At 34.6% G+C, this 20,078-nt stretch overlaps 1 protein-coding gene across 5 annotated transcripts in view; it reads right to left on the bottom strand.

Moving 5' to 3' along the window:
• The window catches only part of SPSB4 (splA/ryanodine receptor domain and SOCS box containing 4), a 170,966-nt gene that overhangs the window by 36,527 nt on the left and 114,361 nt on the right, over positions 1-20,078 (bottom strand). For 4 of the 5 annotated variants that reach the window (XM_034439443.2, XM_060682829.2, XM_034439441.3 and 1 more), the window contains one exon: positions 11,149-12,005. In XM_034439443.2, coding sequence (XP_034295334.2) covers positions 11,149-11,842 — 694 coding nt within the window. In that variant the 5' untranslated portion in view covers positions 11,843-12,005. Of the gene's footprint in view, positions 1-11,148; positions 12,006-15,038; positions 15,299-20,078 lie in introns of those variants that run through there. The other variant, XM_087872684.1, reaches the window with a different exon arrangement.

Here is a 20,078-nt window from a genome sequence, read left to right as displayed (position 1 = left end):
CATGCTATATAAGCTCCATTTCATGCTGAATAAACTAAATTATTTATGTATCTTAAATAGAAAACTATCTTATGATAGATTTTTACCCCAAAAGTTTTTTATTAAAATAAATTCGATTTAAATGAAAAAAATCCGATTTAAATATAAAAAATCCGATTTAAATCAAAAAAATCTGTTTTTTTTTTATTTTTTAAAAAAAATCATTGATTTTTATCCACCCTGGTTTAAGGATATATAATTAATTTAATGTCAAAGCATACGCTGCTAAGCAGAAGAACCTATATTATACTATACCTATCCACTTAGAGGATCAGAGATGTGAAGTCTTCAGACAGAAGTGTATGAAAGTGACTATCGCTTGACATTATATTGATCAGTGATCATATGCAATACTGCTCACCTACAAAATATTCAGACCTATCTAGGTTTATACAATATAACATATTTAATTAGTTATATTTTGAATTTATGTTTTAATATAAATTTAAAAGGTTATATTTTTAAATTTTCAAACAAGGCCAACAAATATACATCAATATTTAAACAAGCTTTCAAACATATATTTTGAAATGTGCATTGCTTGTGAAATATTTGAGTACCTATTCAAGCACTGATTCTTATCAATGGCTTTTTGCATGATTTTACTTTCTATTTAATTAGCACAAATAACCTGATGCATTTTTGCCAACAGTAGATTTAAATAGACTATATAGACATTCCTTCAATAGTATGCTGATGGTATCTACACTACTGGTAAACCTGAAAACTAGAATCAGAAGTCATGTTTTTGTTTGTTTGGTTGTTTCTATCCTGTGGCTAGATTATGAGAAACAAATTAGGCTTCTTAGCTCCAAACATCCAAAAAAATTCCATTATTATTGATTTTTATTTATTTAATTTATATAGCTATCAATCTCATTTGCATGTAACTTGGGATCTCCAGGTCCCAGGCTTGACAGTTTGTGCTGGTAGAGGAAGAATGATTGAGGATCTTATGTCAGTTTATGGCTCATTTACCCCACTGGTATTCAGTGATGTAAAGCCCTTTTCACTTTGCAAAGTACACTTATAACAGGAAGATGTATTAAATGCACAAAAACTACAAATAAAATTTGGTGGAGAAGTCTACTGTAGTATTTTATCTTTCTTCATACTGAACCAAACTTTCAAAAGCTACTCTGAATGAGAAATATAAAATGCTCACTGTTCCATAAAACACTTTATCATTGCTAAATATTCTCTATAGTGTACTTCTACAATTAATATTCTTAACAATATATTCCCATATATGATAACTTTTAATTAGAAATTATAACTCCAGAAAATAGTAAAAATTCTACTACTTTTACAGAATTAAAATAAAAGTAAAGGAGTCCCTGTGGATTTTATTCTGCTAGTACTCATCTCTGTTTCGAGACCACTGAACAGCAGTGTGGTTTGAAGATATTTGGCCAGTATGATGTCACAAGGCATTGTTACTTTTCCACCAAACTGGTACCTATTTATCTACTTGCATTTTGCATTCTTTCGAATTGCTAAGTAGGAGGAGTTAGGGCGAAAACAAGAGCTCACCCCATATTAACTGCTGAGCCTTCACATAGCCATGGATTAAAATTAAATTAATTTTAACATCTGAATTAAATTAATATCTGAAAATATATAAATTGCCTTAATAGAAGAAAAATACTGGATAGCAGATCAACTTTACACCTATAACTTTTTCATGCATCTTTATAAATTCATGTTACTTTACATAAATTCATGCATCTTTACAAATTCATGTTACAGTATTTCCAAAAATATTACACTGTTTTCTGAAATTTCTCTAATCCTCTCTCACACAGAGAGATATACAGTATGTATTTTTAAAAGCTAATCAGTTGAATGAATACTTCATTATTCCAGACATAAGCATGGAAATAATAAAAAGGTCAGTGAAAGCAGGTTGTATTATTTAGGTCTTGTCCAGCACATTGTGCAGACACATCTGCTGTTACAAGTAAACATTGATGGTAGCTATAAAGAACATTAACTTGTCTATTCCTACATAAAACTACCAATTACGAAGCTATTTTTACAAGGCATGTAAGAGTGGAAAGCTTTTAATGTGGAATAGAGGATCCATGAATATTTTTGACATTGGGCAGAAGACATAATGGAAAAGCTCTCAGCTGTAACGGTTACATTTTATCTAATGTCATGTTTACATTTATATTTGTATGAAAAGAAATTAAATAGCTTCAAGTATTTATTATGAAAAAAACTGCACTTAAAAGTATTTCTATAATACCTCTACCCTTCAGAGGTTCTGTAACATAAACCCATTGTTAGAAAATCAACCTAAAAGCACTTTCCTGATTTACATTTTTAGAATAACTTTTGGAAACAGGATTTGTTACTGTTTTACCATAGGTGCAAACTATGACCATCTTTGTTTTCTAGTTCTCATTACTGCGCAATATCCAATATTCTACCTTATATGTGTATATACACATAGACAGATAAATCTCTAAATTTAAAAAAATGTGTCACAAATATCAAATAAGCTGATTGGGCTGAAGGAACTATCCAACCTAGTATCTTACATTATTCAAACCACTATGGCATGAAGCAGATAAAAATCTCTATAATATATAGTATTTGAAGCCAAGCTACCCCTGAACCTGGGAGGTTCTATTTATCTATTTGGAATAAATTGCTATTAATCCAATATAAACCTAGTGCAGTGCTCTCTAAACTAGAAGTCTACCTATCTAGTTGCAAGAAATTCCTTAATTGCATTATATACTATACTATATACTTTATTTATTTATTTATTTATTTATTTATTTATTTATTTATTTATTTATTTATTATTTATTTATTTATTTATTTATTTATTTTGAACCAGGTTCCATTGTTTGTTCAATGACAAAAACTCTGTCAATTATGCTTTCAGTAAAGTTTGTCTCTTACCCAATTTTTAATATAGAACTGAAACTGATCACCTGCTTAGTTATTGTGGATCAATTAATGTTATATGAAAGCTGGAAAGACAAAGAACGAGAAGCCCTAGAACCGAGAAAAAGGAAGTTGAAAGACTTGTGGTTCACAAAAGATCAGCAAAAAGCAGCTAAAAATCTGAAGCCACGGACTGCATATTGAATGCTCTTTTTCTGTAGTTGTTTGATTCTGTAATAACATAACTAAGTCAAATTTTAATTTCATCCAAGCATGCTTATTTTCAGAAAGAGGATTATTGTAAAGGGCTAGGGTACAACTACGTGATGGAATAAATATCATTTTAAATTTAAACAAAGGAAAATGAATAAAGGAAAGGATTATATATTTTTCCAATTATTTTATCCCTGCAGTATTATGACAAAAGAAACATACAAGTAATCCTTGATTTATGACCACCATTGAGTCCATTTCTGTTGTTAAGTGAGACATTTGTTCAGTGAGTTTTGCCTCAGTTGTTAAGTGAATCACTGTAGTTGATAAGTTAGTAACCTGGTTGTTAAGTGAATCTGACTTTCCCATTACTTGTCAGAAGGTTACAAAAGGTGACCACATGACCCTGGGACACAGCAAAGGTCATAAATATGAACCGGTTGCCAAGCATCTGAATTTTGATCACATGATAATGGGGATGCTGCAAAAGTCATAATTCTGAGATATGTTCATAAGTCACATTTTTCAGTGCTGTTGTAACTTTGAGCAGTCACTAAACGAACTACTGTAAGTTGAGAACTATCTTTAAAAAAAAGAGTAGAACAGAAAGTATGCAGGTAATGTGGCCTTCCTTTCACAATATATAAGTGTCCCAATCCTTCTTTTCAATATTCTATATTGAATGGAGTATTCTATATTCTATATTCTATATATTATAGCTCCTTATTCTTTCCTTTACCCTCACCAGTATTACTTGCTATTCAGCAGACTGTCTGGGTGAATCAGTGAGTCACTTAATTCATTGTGTCTTTTTCACTGTTAAGAGGAAACCAGGCATTATGTTTTCACTTTCAAAGAGGTACAGTATAATTCCCTTAAACATTTGTGACAGCAAATGTATGTGTAGAATGTTGATCCTAGAGTCACTTGCAACAGTATTTAACAGATCACAAGTCATTCAAAGAGTTTTAAAATAGTCTATTAGCTTTTTCTTTTTTATCATTATTTTACCTCATGTTCACCCGTAAAATACAAAATATTAATTAGGGATGCACTTACATGTTTAGAACTTTAAATGGCCTTTTGAGCCTGAAACAAAAATAATGTTTCTTGAAAATTTTATTCTGAAGTTGGAACAAAACTTGGTTATTTCAGTCTAGCGTAGAAACAAAGTTGGTTGTTCTAAGTAGTGGACGTTCTGAGTTTATAGGAAGCAAATCTGAAATCAGCTGTTCAAGTTTGAAAGTGAATGTTTAAAGTGTTCTGATTACAAAGTAAAAAAGTCCTTGTTTGAAGGCAGGATCAAAACCTTCCAGCTGTTTTGAATTTTCTTCTGATGTAACACAGCCAACTGTGTTTGACATCAGCCTTGAAACAATGCATATGGTTCTTCCAAAATGATGTACCACTCTGTTTGAAAATCATTTAAGAAAGGATCTCCTAACCATGTTTACTAGTTCATTTGAATGTAATCCAAAATACCCCCTTCAACTTGCTTGCCATATCAAAAGTATTTTTTGATATTTTCTCAAAATATCAATTTGAATAAATATGTACCTACACAATTCCCTGAATTGCATACGCAAGGTAATAATCTATAATTAAATATATTTATTAGGGTTAAGAAGACTCCATGGAAAATAATTCTAAGCTACATGCTTGGGGGAACTGATAGAGTACATTTTTTCCCAACCCAATTACAAGTTTACAAAAGCTATAAAAGCATTCACCCAATATATTGCGTTCTGCTCTGTGCATTTTTTCAGTATACATTTGAGTTTGCTGAATGAAGTCATACAGAGGGAGAGGACAACTGATTTCCTTTTTTGCAGAATTCTTAGCCAGGAATGTGAAAAAAATATAACATGAACTGAAAAAAAAACACAAGTGAATAAGTGTATACACTTTTATAAGTGTATAAAAATTGTGTTACAAGATATGGTAGTTATTATATAAATATATTACTAACAAATATAGAGTATAGAGTATCATGAAGCCAGAGAACAGAAAAAAAAATGCAGATAATTTTTTTAATGACACTTCTCCCTTAATAAGAAATTTCAATATCCAATTAGTTTAGTCAGATTTCATTTGTAAGTAATGTTTACAATGTCTTCTTAGCAAAGCCGCCTATCACATATAGTGAACAAAAAATGCACATCACACCTAAAAAAATGAAATTATCTTCTTCTTCCCATATATTAATCTAATCTTTACAACTGTGATCTGCAATTGAGTTCAGTCTAGTGGTGGGTTGCCCCCGGTTTCCACTGGTTCTATAGAACCGGTAGTAAAACCGGCATGAGGCTCCGCCCACCGACCCCGACATCATCACAATGTTTCTGTGCATCTGCAGAAGCTTCTGCACATGTGAACGCACGTGCGAGTGAAGCGAGCACATACGCGCAGCCCTGTTGCGAACTGGTAGTAAAGGTAAGTAGAACCCACCTGTGGGTGGGACAGTAAAAACACACAAAGACAAAAATAAAATATACCAAAAAACCATGGATTTTGCTTACCAGAACACAACTAAAATCAATTGATAAGACTTGTTTCCCTAAGGATATTTTTTGGGTGATGTCAGTATTATTAAATAGGATGGGGAGATATGGAATATCGATTATGATACTACCGAAGTCTAGAAAAAAGGCATACATTTCTTTCTTCGGGATCAACTTGGTTTTGTTTCTGAAACCATAGCACTGATTTCTCCTAACATTATACAAGAATAAAAACTTAATCTTGGAAAAGCTTGATCGTTGATTTAATATCACCATAATTATCTGACCCGCTTCCAACTAAACCTCCCAATTGTTTTTGATGGCTTAGCTAATTGTCACTTATTCAATTAACCATGGTTAAGGAAATCTGCAATGTGTGAATATAGTCATAAGCTCCATGCTCAATATAACTGCATGCGTGACTGCTTTACTTTTTGCATATTTGAACTGAATATACAAAGTGATTCTACATGCTCATTCATTAAGAGCCTTGGTAGTACAGTGGTTTAAAGCACCCTGTTATTAACACAGCTGCCTGCAATTACTGTAGGTTCAAATCTTACCAGGCTCAAGGTTGACTCAGCCTTCCATCCTTTCTAAGGTACGTTAAATGAGGACCCAGTTTGTGGGGGCAATAAGCTGACTTTGTATAAATATACAAAAGTATGAAGGCTATTGCTTAACGCATGGTAAGCCGCCCTGAGTCTCCGGAGAAGGGCGGCATATAAATCAAAAATAAATAAATAAATAATAATAATAAAAAAACCAAGTACACTTAATACGTCAACAGCCCTGATAATCACAAGAACTATATAAGGGCCTCCGGGGGGGAGGCCGTTTTCACCTTCCCCAGGCTCCTAGAAAGCCTCTGGAGCCTGGGAAGAGCGAAAAACGGGCCTACCGGGCCCACTGTGCCATCACGTGCCAAAAGCGAGGGGAGTGCGGGGGTGCATGTGTGCATGTACAGGGGCAGGCCGCATTGAATTATGGGTGTGGGTACGCACATGCGCGACCCCCCGTATGACCCCCGCTTTTGGCATGTGACGGCAAAAAGGTTAGCTATCACTGCTCCATACCATCATTGCTACAAGTTTCAATAGTTAACAATAAATAATTTATACATAGATGTAAATAATCAAATGTTAGAGAAACATTCATCTTACAGATCTCACTTACATTTTACTTTCCCTTCCCACTGAAGTAAACATGAAAGAAAAATGCATGTCTAATAACTAGATATAACAGTCAAAAGGAAAATTAGTTTTAAACATCAGAGCAGCAAGGATGCTGACCTCCAATGAAGAATTTACAAAGGATGCTCTGACAAGCTGCTGCAAACATGTAAATGTGCTACTAATTTTCTGTCTAGGAAGACAATGATTTTATCCATTAATTTGGTAGGCTGTCTGAGCAACAGAAAGCAGATTATCAGAATCTGCATTTGCATTTTTCAGCAACTAATTGGGACTTAATAGGCATTCAAAGGTCAGTATGGTCATCAGTAAATTACTAAAATGATTATTTCTGTCTTACACTGAAATGTCCTTTTGCTTTTAAATGACTTTTTTTTCCTGAGAGCACCATGAAAATTTTATTGGGCAAACTAATAAAAAGCATCACATCATGCATTCATTTTTCTTTCAGTTAAACCACACTTCATGCTCACGCTAAAGTGAGGTAACATTCAATATAGATTTTTGAACAAAAGATCTTTTTAACATTTATATGTTAGTATGTTTTATTAACCTAGGTAAAATGTTAATATATATTTCTAGCCCATGCACAATAATAAATTCAATATGAACTATACAAATATACAAAAAGAATTACAGGTAGACCTCACTTAACTATGATAATTGGACTGGCAACTGTTGCTAAGCGACATGATCATAAAGCACAACATCATGTGACCTCATTGATTTATGACGGCAGTTGTGGCAGTCCCAGTTGCTGTCCTTAGATTATTCTGCCTTGTGATGCAGATTAGCAAAAAACTAGCAAAAAAATACCTTCACTAGAAGGTATGTCTACTTCATGACAGCCACATTCTCAAGATTCTAAATACAGGTAGTCCTCAACTTACAGCAGTTCATTTAGTAACTGTTCAAAGTTACACCTGCTTTTTTCAGTAGCACTGAAAAAAGCAACTTATGACAATTTTTCAACTACAATTGAGCCTAAGGAAGACTGTAATTTTAAAATGTATTTTTTTTTTCTTGTTTTAAAGATTTCTTTTCCTAAATAAACCAGAAAACACAAAAATCTGGTTGTTACATCACGTAAGTGTGAAAGTTTTGCATGAATGAACTGGGAACATGCTTTGCTTGTAAAACTAATTGTATTCTTTTATCTCTGAATGCAACATTGCTTGGGGTCCCAAAGGTTCTTTTTCAAGAGGCAACTGGCTTTTCTTATTTTTCTTTGAAGACGTTTCGCCTCTCATCCAAGAAGCTTCTTTAGCTCTGAAGAAGTTTCTTGGATGAGAAGCGAAACATGTTCAAATAAAAATCAGAGCTGAAGAAACTTCTTGGATGAGAAGTGAAACATCTTCAAAGAAAAACAAGAAAGTCCAGTTGCCTCTTGAAAAAGCACCTTTGGGACAACTATGACCTGGATGACTGAGAATCTCCATAGACTGCTTGGGATCATTTCCATTTTTATTAGTCAACTTCTATCAGTTCCCAGTGAAATGACAACCATTTTTCAAATCAAAATATTTACTTATTTGCATCCCACCTTTATTATTCTTACAAATAACTCGAAGTGCCAAACATATCTAACACACCTTCCTCCTCCTATTTCCCCCCCAACAGCAACCCTGTGAAGTGGGTTGGACTAAGAGAGAGTCTGGCCTAAAGTTACCCCGCTGGTTTCATGGCTAAAGTGAGTCTTGAACTCAGAGCCTCCTGCTTTCTATCCTGTTGCCTTAACCATTAGACCAAGATGGCTCTCAAACATATATTATCCCCTTTCAATTCAATTATTTATAAAATGTTTGTTTTTTCCTTCTTACTTTTCTACCAATTACCATTTTTCATGTAAAAATACAATAACTGTGTACTGCCTAAAATTAAACTCATGAAACTCCTAATGGTAAAAGATAAGATGGAAGTGCTAAAAATGGTAAAGTTCTAGCTTTCCAGCTTATGAAAAAATCTTTTCATTTTATGATCTTAGATAACTTAATGACACTGCTGTTTCAGATTAAACCAACTATGTATTTTAATTTTTAATGCTTTAATGTTTATACTATTGTTAACTGCTCTTATTTTTCTAAATTTTGTTCACTGCCCAGAGTCATTATGTGAGATGGATTAGCCATATAAAACAAATAAATACATAAATAAATAAAGTTGAGGTTATTTACTAAACTAATTACCTCAAGTTCTTCCAAAAAATCCACAGATAAAATTCAGTATGACATTTAAAATAAAAGAACAAAGCATATCCTGCAGAAATTATGATGTTTTCCCTAGTTAAAATAAATGTTTCTTTATTAAAAAGTTAAATCGTATTTCTTTCTATAATAATAGTTTTCAGCTTAATCTCTGTTCAAACATGGTGCCATTTAGCGGCATTCAGCCCCAACAAGCAAGGTATATTTGGAAAGCCCTGGTTTTCCTTCTTGCACATCTGCGTGTGCAAATGGCCATTAAGCAGAGCTGGTTGCTGAGTACCCAGAATGCAATCATATCAGTTGGGGGGGTGGAATTAACCATCAGAACTTTAATCGGGATTGTAAATACTTTGGGAAGGGATTTTGTTCTAAGCCGGTAATAATTTATTATTATATAGGCACACACACAGAAGGCACGGCAGCAGTGACCAGCATGAATTGCCTATTAGTTTTATCCAGTGTTTCTCAACCTCAACAACATTAAGATATCTGGACTTCAAATTCCAGAATTCCCCAGGCAACATGTGTACTGTACAAACTCTTGAGAAGTACTGATTTTAATTAATTTGAAATCTTTCATCATTTAAGCAAATAGCTTAATAGCTGAATGGTCGTCAAAATGGATTTGTAACTCTCAATTGTACGAAGAAATTATTTCAGAAATGTATGTTAGCATTGGAAAGCTCAAAAGCTACAAAGGAACACACTGGATTTAGTTCCATTTATACAAATGGGGGGGGGGGGAACTTTCTCGAAAATAAAACATATGTTGTTATTCCCATAGGTGCCAAAATGACAAATGAGACTTTGAATCTATGGTAATTGTGGGACCTTACTGTTGTTGTCTTTCTTTCAGGGCTTCCTCCCTCTTTGTCCCATAGCAACATATCTGTATTTGCTCTTCCTCTTTCTTTTCTTTCTTCAGTTGCAACAGATCTGCCACTTGCATGATTATACACGTCTTTCTCATGGCAGCTGATCTGAGCTACTGATGGACCCTACTTATGCCAAATGGCTCATGCCAGTTTCTGTACAAGTCTTTCAAAATCAATGGCCTCCTGGTCACACTGCTTATGCTTATGCTGCTCACAGGTCACTCACAATGACTGCATCATGTTTGTGTAGAACTTTTTTATTCAAGGATCAAAAAAAAAAAAAAAGAGCATTACCAATTACTATATTGCAGCAAACCTTGAAAGTTATGTGGGTTTTGTAGGCACTTTTACCGGTGCCACAGACCGCTAATACTTCACTCTGCTGTGAGTGATTAAAAAGAAACACTAACACGCAGTGATACAACTGAGAGGCTCCTCAATTGAGATTACAAAAGAACTGTGCCTAATGGAGAAAACAGCATGAGTCACATCATGTAAATGGAACACCTCTCTGCTTTTCCAGCTCAGCAAGCAGCTCTGAAGACCAACTGCTATGAGAAAGCCCCATTGAGATTCCCAATTGAGCAGACCCAATGAGATCCAGTAGAAGCATGCAAGGAGAAAGTGAAGGCAGTATACATATATTGCAGGCATTTAACTTTTACGAAACCCACCCTCACAAAAACCTGTCTACCATTTTTGTGACTGTAAAGAAAAAAATAACGTAAGGAAAAACCACAGATGGAAGACAATCTTTATGCATATATTTAGAAGTGGTTCTCAAAAACTTCCTGTATTACTCAGTCTAGTTAAATTTGAATCCCAAAGGCAGATGTAATTTTGCAAAGCCATTTACTCTGGAATACCAATGGGATTTGTATTAGTTTTTCACAATCAACATTTAATACTGCAGAATTCTTTAAAGAAACAATTTTTTTTAAAAAACTGTATTCATTCTATTTTGGGCCTTCAGATCAGCTGTATACACATAATAAAAAGAAAAAAGCATTCCTTTTAGAACTAGGTTCTATTTTCCTGCCACTCAAAGTTGCAGCTATCAACACAACGATGAGCCCTAGAGATACTTTGACAGATGGATATAGAACAGCAGGTGTACTTTTGCCTCGTCAGTCCATTTAACATGGAGACAATGTCAGCTTGGCAATGTAACAAGTATCTTTACATATTCTGAAAAGAAGAAAAATGTTAATGAAACACTTACGATCAAGCCCGTTGACATATCTCATTGTTATTTCACAGTGCCCCCATACCGCACTGACTATAGGATACAGTTTTTTCCCTTTTAAGCCCCTGAAGGCCACTCCAAGATACTGTCCATCCACGATGAAGCTAAGGGTTCCTTCATCCATATCCAAAACCACCAACAAGGAGTCTGGAAGTACAAAAGACTCATCTGGTTCCAAAAACACAGGATAGGTCACTCCAGGCTGGTTTTTGCAGTTGTGGTAAAGTTTGTTCCGTCCAAGGTCCCAGCCCCATGATTCATTATTGCTACCAACCAATGATGTATATCCTACAGAATGCAAAGGGGCTTCTGCTGTTGAGACCCCAACTACAGCATGTGTTCCTCGTTGCCTAGTGGGCCAGTGAATCTGCCAGACATGGAGTCCCCTTGTGTAGCCAACTTTTCCCCTGATGCAATCTGTGCTTTGAGCAACTGGGTGTCTATGAAAGGTTAGTCTGTCATCTTCCTTCACAAATATATTTAAGGATCGATCTTCGTTGTTCCAAGCATGTTTGTATTGGACCTCCAAGTGGGCTGGGGGCATATCCAGCAACATATCCAATCGTGCAGGCTTGCAGAAATCTGGTCCCCTCAGTTCTCGTTTAACTGGTCTATATGGGGGATCCCGAACATCCACAGACTTTATGCTCCCTGAGATTTTTTGGCCCATCGCTCAGCTGCAGATTGCTTGGTTGCAGGGAGTGAAGGGTAAATGTGGGCCCAGTGTCAAGTCATGAAAGCACTTTCAAGCTGAGCCAATGACTCACTATGCAGCAACTTGATTTACTTCTTTCTGGACTCTTTCAGAGCCAATGTTTTCTGAAAACACACTTCTGAAATAAAGCAGAAAGTCACCGGTTAAAAAGTAGCCAAATTATAAACCACATAATTATTCTTTCAAAAGAAAAACAGAGAGGAAAAAAGTAGAAGGGGGATTTGTGCCAAGTTGCTTTAAAATTAAGACCTAACTATTCTCAGCTTCGTGGCCTTTGTACTTCAGTACTCGTTAACCAGACTGTCAGCTGGATATATTGAGTCTACAGTTTAAGAGCACAGACAGTCATTTCCTTTTTTCCACAACAGACAGAGACATTCCACACCTTTTGCCCTTCCACCCAAAGTCTAGTCAAGAGGGATGTGACACTGTACAAACAGCTTGCCCCTGTTATCAGGTATGTATGAGACTGTGTCCATTTTCACTTCTAATTCTTTATTTTACCTTAAAGACATTCTTTATGCAAACTCTTGCTTTTATCTCTTTCTCTTATTAAATCTACCTTTTGTCCCAAGGAGATGCAGACATACGATAGCAAAAAAATCAGATGAAACCACTGTGCCTCCTATAAAAACATGTAAGGCTTAACATCTTAACAATTAATATAGCTTTCGAAAGAAGGGCGGTAGTACTTTATGTAGGTGTTTTTTGATTAGCCAGTCCTATGAATTGTTTGATTTTAAAATTAGAAGCAAAACTACTAAGAAGAAAAGGAAGGAAGGAAGGAAGGAAGGAAGGAAGGAAGGAAGGAAGGAAGGAAGGAAGGAAGGGAAAGACACTATGGATGACTGCAGCTGAAAACCATTTACATATAGTTGCCAAGAAAACATGTAGTGATCAGTAGCTGAAATCAGCTCAAGGGAGTCTTTATCTTTCTATAAGACTGGAAGCTTACAAAATAGAATAAATATTTTATTCCATAAAAGTAGATGGATTTTATTCCATAGAAGATTGTACAGTACGTTGTAGGAAATACCATCTGACTAAGAACCTCTGAACAATATTATGGAACCCATATGTTCAAAGTTGTCGTAGTATATTAGGCTAATCTCAAATGAAGAATGGTTTAATCTTACAATCAATATTTTAAGATAATTTGCCTTGCTAAAGAAAGTTGGCAAATGAAAAGAGATAATTGTTAATTATCCTGTCTTTAGTAACCATTGATGGTTCAAATTGTATGTCTTAAATAGGCTATTTTTAAAACTGATTCCAAAAACTAACTGCCATAGCATTTGTGGCTGGTTTTTTTTTTTTTTTTTTTTATTAAGTTGGAGTCCAAATCTTTATATTCTAGGCCAACTTATTTGGTTGGTATGGTCAAGAATGATAGTAGTTGGGATTCAAAATATCTAGATGATGTTATACAAAGTGAGGTAATTTAGGATTATTTTCCAAAAACCTGACAAAATGTGATCAGTGATTTTGAAGTGAGCAGCATCTACTGTATTTTTTTCCTTTCTACTCAATTCTCAGAGATTGCTTGGACAAGTTCCTGCAGTTTTCTTGGCAAGTTTTTTCAAAAGTGGTTTGCCACTGCTTCCTTCCTAGACCTATCTGCAATGTCTGCAGCTGAGATCATGAAGAATTCCCCTACATTACATGACAAACTGCTATTTTTAAGATTTCACATCTGTCCTGTGGAAAAGGTCACTTTTAATTAAGCTATGTCCCATCCGAAGGCCTATCTCTTTGCTAAAATGTTCTCTAATATTTTTGCTTAGCTCTTAACGAATTGGTGTAAGAAAAAAATAAGTTGTTCAAAATATTATAGGTGAAAAAATATTTTTCTGGTTTCACATGTATACCCTACATAATGGAGAAAAATGGTCGGGATAACAGCTCTGTTTGCACATAGCAAAGAGTAATCAAAATTGAAGCAGGAAAGAGAGTGTTAGTTTCATTTCCCAGTGTTTTTCATTGAACTGCCAAGATATTAAATAGAGCATTGTCAGTACCAATAGTGAAAGTGGAACCTTGGAAAAATTAAGTTGGGCAGACAGTATTCCACTATTGAAAATGCATGCTATATTATATCACAAGAACATCAGACAGAATACATTGAAAGCAAGTGAGATTATCATTTTAATTGTGAAGAAAGATCTGACTATGAAAGTAGTGACAAAACTAAAGAGTATATGATGAATCCATATTAAACAAGTCAATAATATAGTTCTGTCCTCATTTGCATAGTTGTCCAGGCAGTTTCTGAGAACTGGACACGAATAAATGGAAGAAAAAATAAATTTAAAAAAACAGTCATGTGTTCACATTTTGGGCATTTGACAACCTGTGCACATTTACAAGAGGTTGCAGTGTCCCATGGTGACATGTTGGCAATTTGCAATTTTTTTGCCAGTTCTCAGATTTGCTTAATAACCGTGTAATTTGCTTTGCAACTTAGATGACCTGCAAAAATGGTTGTAAAATTAAATAATTTCACTTAGTGCCTCAAATTAAAACAATGATTTACAAACAAAATTCCAAGTTCCATTTTGGCTGTAAATCTAGGATTATTCCTACTGTATTTACAGTATACGCTTCCCAATATTCTGTAATCTAACTCTCTTTTCTTTCAGAAAAGAAAAACTTCTGGAACTTAAGAAATTAGCGCATGTACTGTTGAAAGGGTCTGGACGAGGTAAACTAGAACCTGCAATATTTTAATTGGGGGGAGTAATTTGCTGCACTGTGCTTAGGTCAAGTCTTGTCTCATGTTCTTTTTCTAATCAGTCAAGTGACCTCTCTTAATGCATACATATGCATGTATTAATACATATGGATATGAAGGTATTTTATATATAATCTTATTAATCTGTTATCATTTTAAATTTGCTTCAATCTTTTTTTATATAAAAGTTTTTCTTAAAAAAAAATCTAATGGATGGTTGTCATCTTGTGATCTGCTCAGAGCACTGCATTTCCATTTACAAATTTAACAACTAGTTTCCCAGGACCTAAACAACTTTTGCAGTTTATTTCCTTTACCAGGAATGATTGCATTTTAATATTTAAAGCTTGGGGGATGCAAGTGGTTATGCCAGTAGAAACTACCCTGGAAGACAAAATGGTAGCAATAGAAATTACCAACCTGCTATTGCAAAGCAGGAAGCATTGCCTGAACGCAGAAAACTCCTGGAATTGCAGTTTTAAGGCTTCCTATTTTTACTCCATCAGATTTAGACATTCATTACAACACACCTTTGCACTAGCATACAAACTGATTATTGTTTCAGTCTCAGAAGCTTCTAAAACAGGGGGCGTTACATGCAGGCCACGCCCACCCCAGCTTCAGGAAGAAGAAAACTGTCGCGATATGTCACGCAATGTGACACTGCGAGTTTGACGCCTGTGGTCTAAAACAATTGATTTCAAAATAAATTATTAATACATGTATCATGTAGTCACTTGTGGCATGATATCAGATCAAAGAGAAAAGAGAAAAAATAAGTGTATACAATCAGGATTGACTTAACTATACTGTATAGGCCTATTTTAGTTGATCATACTTATTTTTAAAATAAACATGCTTTCATTCAGCAGAACATCTGATGAATGTTAAAAAAGTTAAACCAAGTTTAAAAAGGTAAAATACCTAAGTTTTTTACAAGCTCATTTTTTAAAAATATGGAAAAGCTAGATTAATCCATATAGAACAACAAAAGCATCCACTAAAAGCTGAGTAGAAAGCAAGGTTGCTAGAGAGATTAAACAAATAAGCAAAGACAAAACCTTCAGGGTTTTATATGTTCTATCTGAATATCTGTTTTCATTGAAGAAACTGGCACACACATGTAAGCAAGACACAAAATGAATTAATAGTTCTACCAATTCTATTCTGAAAACAGTCTTATATAAGTCATTAAGAAGCACTTGCAGGAGCCTAGACAGGTATTTGTAGCACACCAATGAAATACACTACTAAAATATTTTAGGAGCTGCACATTAGGATTGAAGACATCTGGAATTCCAGATGCAGATTGTGAGGTAGGGAAAAATAATTTTTGTGCTTCAAAGAAGTAAACCCTTTACCTAAGATTTATCAGCATATTTTTTAAAATAATCCAGTTAATTAACTGCAAGAATAGAAAATGCTGGAAGGTATATATAATAATTTTAATTAGGCTAGGACAATAGTATATGCACCTTAGTTAAGAGTGATCTTGACATCACTGTTGTGATGTCACTGTTGTCAGTGTACCTACTTATCAGCACAAGCCAAGTAAAAGCAGCATAAAAATAAACATAAAAATCTTTATATTTACATCTTCATTGTCTAATCCTTTACACCATTGTACAATAGTTCCTAAATATTACAAGAAAATTGGACCCAATACTAAATGTGTGAATGTACATACTCACAATGTTCGCTGATATCTGTAAAAACAAGACAAATATCAACATTATGGATACTTTTCATCTTAACATAAGAATTGATCTTTGGTATAATCTACTTTTCTTTACTTGGTATAATTTACTTTTCTTTATAAGGCATTTTTTTAAAAAACTTTTTATATATCTTCATTGTTTTATGTCTTGCTTAATTTATCAGCTAATTTGAAAACATAATTTCATTGTTTAGAATCATAATTTTGCATGATCTTTCAGAAATGTATAAAGTACTTAAAGCAATGTAAAAGATCATCATTTACATTCAATCTGGGAAAGCCTAATAATTTAATTATAGGAACAGATGAATAAAAATAGGTATATAAATCCTTGCTATTTTATTGTATTTCAGAATGGTTCTTTGCTCTCCCTGGAGCATTAGTACCTGTATCATAAAGAATACTCTGGGAATACAGAATAGTTCATTCTAGCTGAGAATCACATTTGTTTAATTACTTGCAATTCAAGTTTCAAATATCAGAGCAAGTATAATTTCTTCAAGATCTTACCTTTAGGGACAATAACAAGAAAAAAGTATACAAGAAAAAAGTATACAAAAAAGAGTGACCAATATATTTGCATTACAGAGACATTCTGTAACACTAGGTAGAACTATCAATTTAAAAAGATTACAGGATACTCCCTTGGGGAAAGACCTTGCAGGCTAAATTTTAAGGAAGTATTCAGCTAAGTACTCACAATGAGGTTTGATTGGTTTGCCAATGACAAAAGGCAGACACCCCACTGAGAACAAGCATTCTTTACTTTCAAACTTCTACTATTATCTGTTGATTATGCAACAATTCTTTCAACAAAGCAATGGCTAAAAAGACTTTGGTGGTAAAGGAAACTGGCAGAGTGAGTATCTCTTTATGCTATGTAGTGACACTGTTGGTGAATTTCAATTATAGGAACATGAATAGAACCTGACTGAATTCTATATATCAGCTGTTGTTTGGGGATTTTCAGCTTAGTATAATCTTTCTTAAAAGTTTCAAACCCTTGAATACTTTCCTAAAGCATTACTGTTTCGAAGAAAACTCTAACAAACACAACATTAGGAATTATAATTACAGATCATAGTATCTCTGATTCCATTCTGATTGTCCTGTAGAAAAAAACAAACCAATTTATAATCAAGCTAGTTTAAAACTCTAAATGCTATAAGCCACAGTTATATATATACCCAAACTAATGTTGCCACTATGTGATAAAATATAGAACAGAAAAGCGAAAACTCTAATAACTACAACTTATAGAGTTCCCGCAGACCTAAAAGGGCATAGTATGAGGTATAATTCAGTAATATGTTACCCATCCCTGACTTACAGAATGATAAAATAATCCAAAGACACAATAATCTTATGCGTATTTACTCTTACAGAATTTACTGTGTCACAATACCAAATTTCAACAAGTAATTCAGTGGGACTGGAATGTTTAACCTTTGAGGCCAAACCAGAAGAGGCATAGAATTCATCTTCAATTGGGAGCTGCAATTAAATTGACTATACAGAAACTCTTAACAGTATTAACTCTTAACAGTATCCTTTTCTGGCTATAGCTTTCTTCTTACTTGTTACGTATAGAACATAAAGTCATATTCTGCATAATCTTTTAATAAAGTAGAAATAAAATACCAAGAATACCAAGAGTACTGGTGAATAGGAAATTGGGGAATTCTGGTTCAGCTAATTTTGGACGTGATTGCAAGCCTCTAACTGTGTAAGCTCTGAGGGGTCAAAACAAGCAAGATAGTAAAACACAGCATCATGATGGGAGCTATGACTTGTTTATGTGTTCAAAAGAAGCGGGGTTTCCACTACCTACAGGGAAGAAATAAAGCAAGATGAGCCATTGCTCATTGTGTTGCAAACTTGGCTTACTTTATAGCCTATCATGATGTTAAAAGGTAAAGGTTCCCCTCGCACATATGTGCTAGTCATTCCTGACTCTAGGGGACAGTGCTCATCTCCGTTCCAAAGCCGAAGAGCCAGCACTGTCCGAAGACGTCTCCATGGTCATGTGGCCGGCATGACTAAATGCCAAAGGCACATGGAACGCTGTTACTTTCCCACCAAAGGTGGTCCCTATTTTTCTACTTGCATTTTTTACGTGCTTTCGAACTGCTAGGTTGGCAGAAGCTGGGACAAGTAACGGGAGCTCACCCCGTTACGTGGCACTAGAGATTCGAACCGCTGAACTGCCAATCTTTCAATCGACAAACTCAGCGTCTTAGCTACTGAGCCACCGTGTTTTATGTATTTTTATTTTTTTATGTATTTTTATTTTTTGTTGCATATACATAAAAGACAATGCTTGTACTGCAAGAGCCATTCTGACAAAACTACTTGATTTTTGATGCTTCTATTTATTTATTTTTATATAGTTATACATCATATTTTTAATAATACCCATTTCCCCTAAGTGACTCTATTAACAGATCTGAACAGTTTAAGTGGATTTGCAGTTGGCACAATTAGGAATACACTGTAAAAAGTACCCGGCTGCTATACAATGTAAAATTCTAGGATCTTATGAATCCAGTACCAAACGATCTGAACAGCTTGCTGAATGCACTCATATTTACTTTTAAAGCATTAAATGGCTTAAGATCTGACTATTTAGAAGGCTGCCTCTCCCATAATTTTGTTTGATGGGAGCTAAATCTAAATGAGAGAATAGAATCACCAAATGAAACAGCTGAATGGGCTATCTAGACCACTAAACTCAATCTGTGCAGGAATATAAAGATACTTGAAATAACTGTCTTGCTTTTATTTTAGCATATTACTTAGCGTGCAGAGAATGGCCTTCTCTTGTATTGCTCCCACACTGTGGAATGCACATTTTCTGGAACTGTTTTTGTCTATCACCATCTTGGTGTTTAGAAAATACATAGATACCTGGTTCTGCTTTACTTAATTTTAGTATCCAATTTAATGTATGTTTTATTGTCAAATACTTGTTTGAGTAAAAAAGCAACAGTATAAACCGAATAAGGAAAACTAAATAAGTGAAGAAACTATAATTTGCAATAAAGCAACACATCAAACACAGTTTTTAGTGCAAGGAAATGAAACTCTTCAGATAAAACATGCTGGATGAAAACTAAATTTACAAGTTTGACAGGCAAAGGTCTTTCTTTCACCATCTTTGAGAGCAGTGTTGGAAGTTACAACCCACCCTTCTCCTAGAAAAATGAAATATTTTAGGATATACTAAAAAGACAGAATATTTCCCCCTAAGAGGGAGGCAGAAACTCATTCCCCCCACCTTTGTCAATGGGCCATTAAGGCCTCAGCATTTCATACGCAACACAAAGGACTCATCTAGCAACAGAAACTCCCCACATGGCACCTGGGAAGATTAAATCAGCCAGCAAGGCTAGCTATGACCTCTGACAGCAACCAATCAGGATACTCTTCCTGTGCCCCAGGAAGTTCAAAGCCAGAGAGAGTATAAAACCTAGGGACTCTCAGCATCTCTTCCCTTTTCTGCTCAGGTACTCAAACCATGTGATCCTGTCCACCACTAAACCATCTTTCCAAGCAGTCTCCATGTTTCCACTGTCTTTTTCCCCACTTGGAACTGATCCCAGAAGGACATTTCTTCCAACAGCAGGAAGCAAATTTAGAGGGATTTTTGTGTATGTGAAATTTATTTATATTCTCCCCTATCTCCAAGTAGTTCTGAATGGTATTTGTTGTTAGTTGCGAAGTCGTGTCCAACCCATTGCAAC

The sequence above is a fragment of the Pantherophis guttatus genome, chromosome 6, assembly GCF_059756535.1.
Source record: "Pantherophis guttatus breed Tessera chromosome 6, ASM5975653v1, whole genome shotgun sequence".
NCBI classification, from domain to species: domain Eukaryota; kingdom Metazoa; phylum Chordata; class Lepidosauria; order Squamata; family Colubridae; genus Pantherophis; species Pantherophis guttatus.
This window is presented reverse-complemented; position numbering and strand designations above follow the sequence as displayed.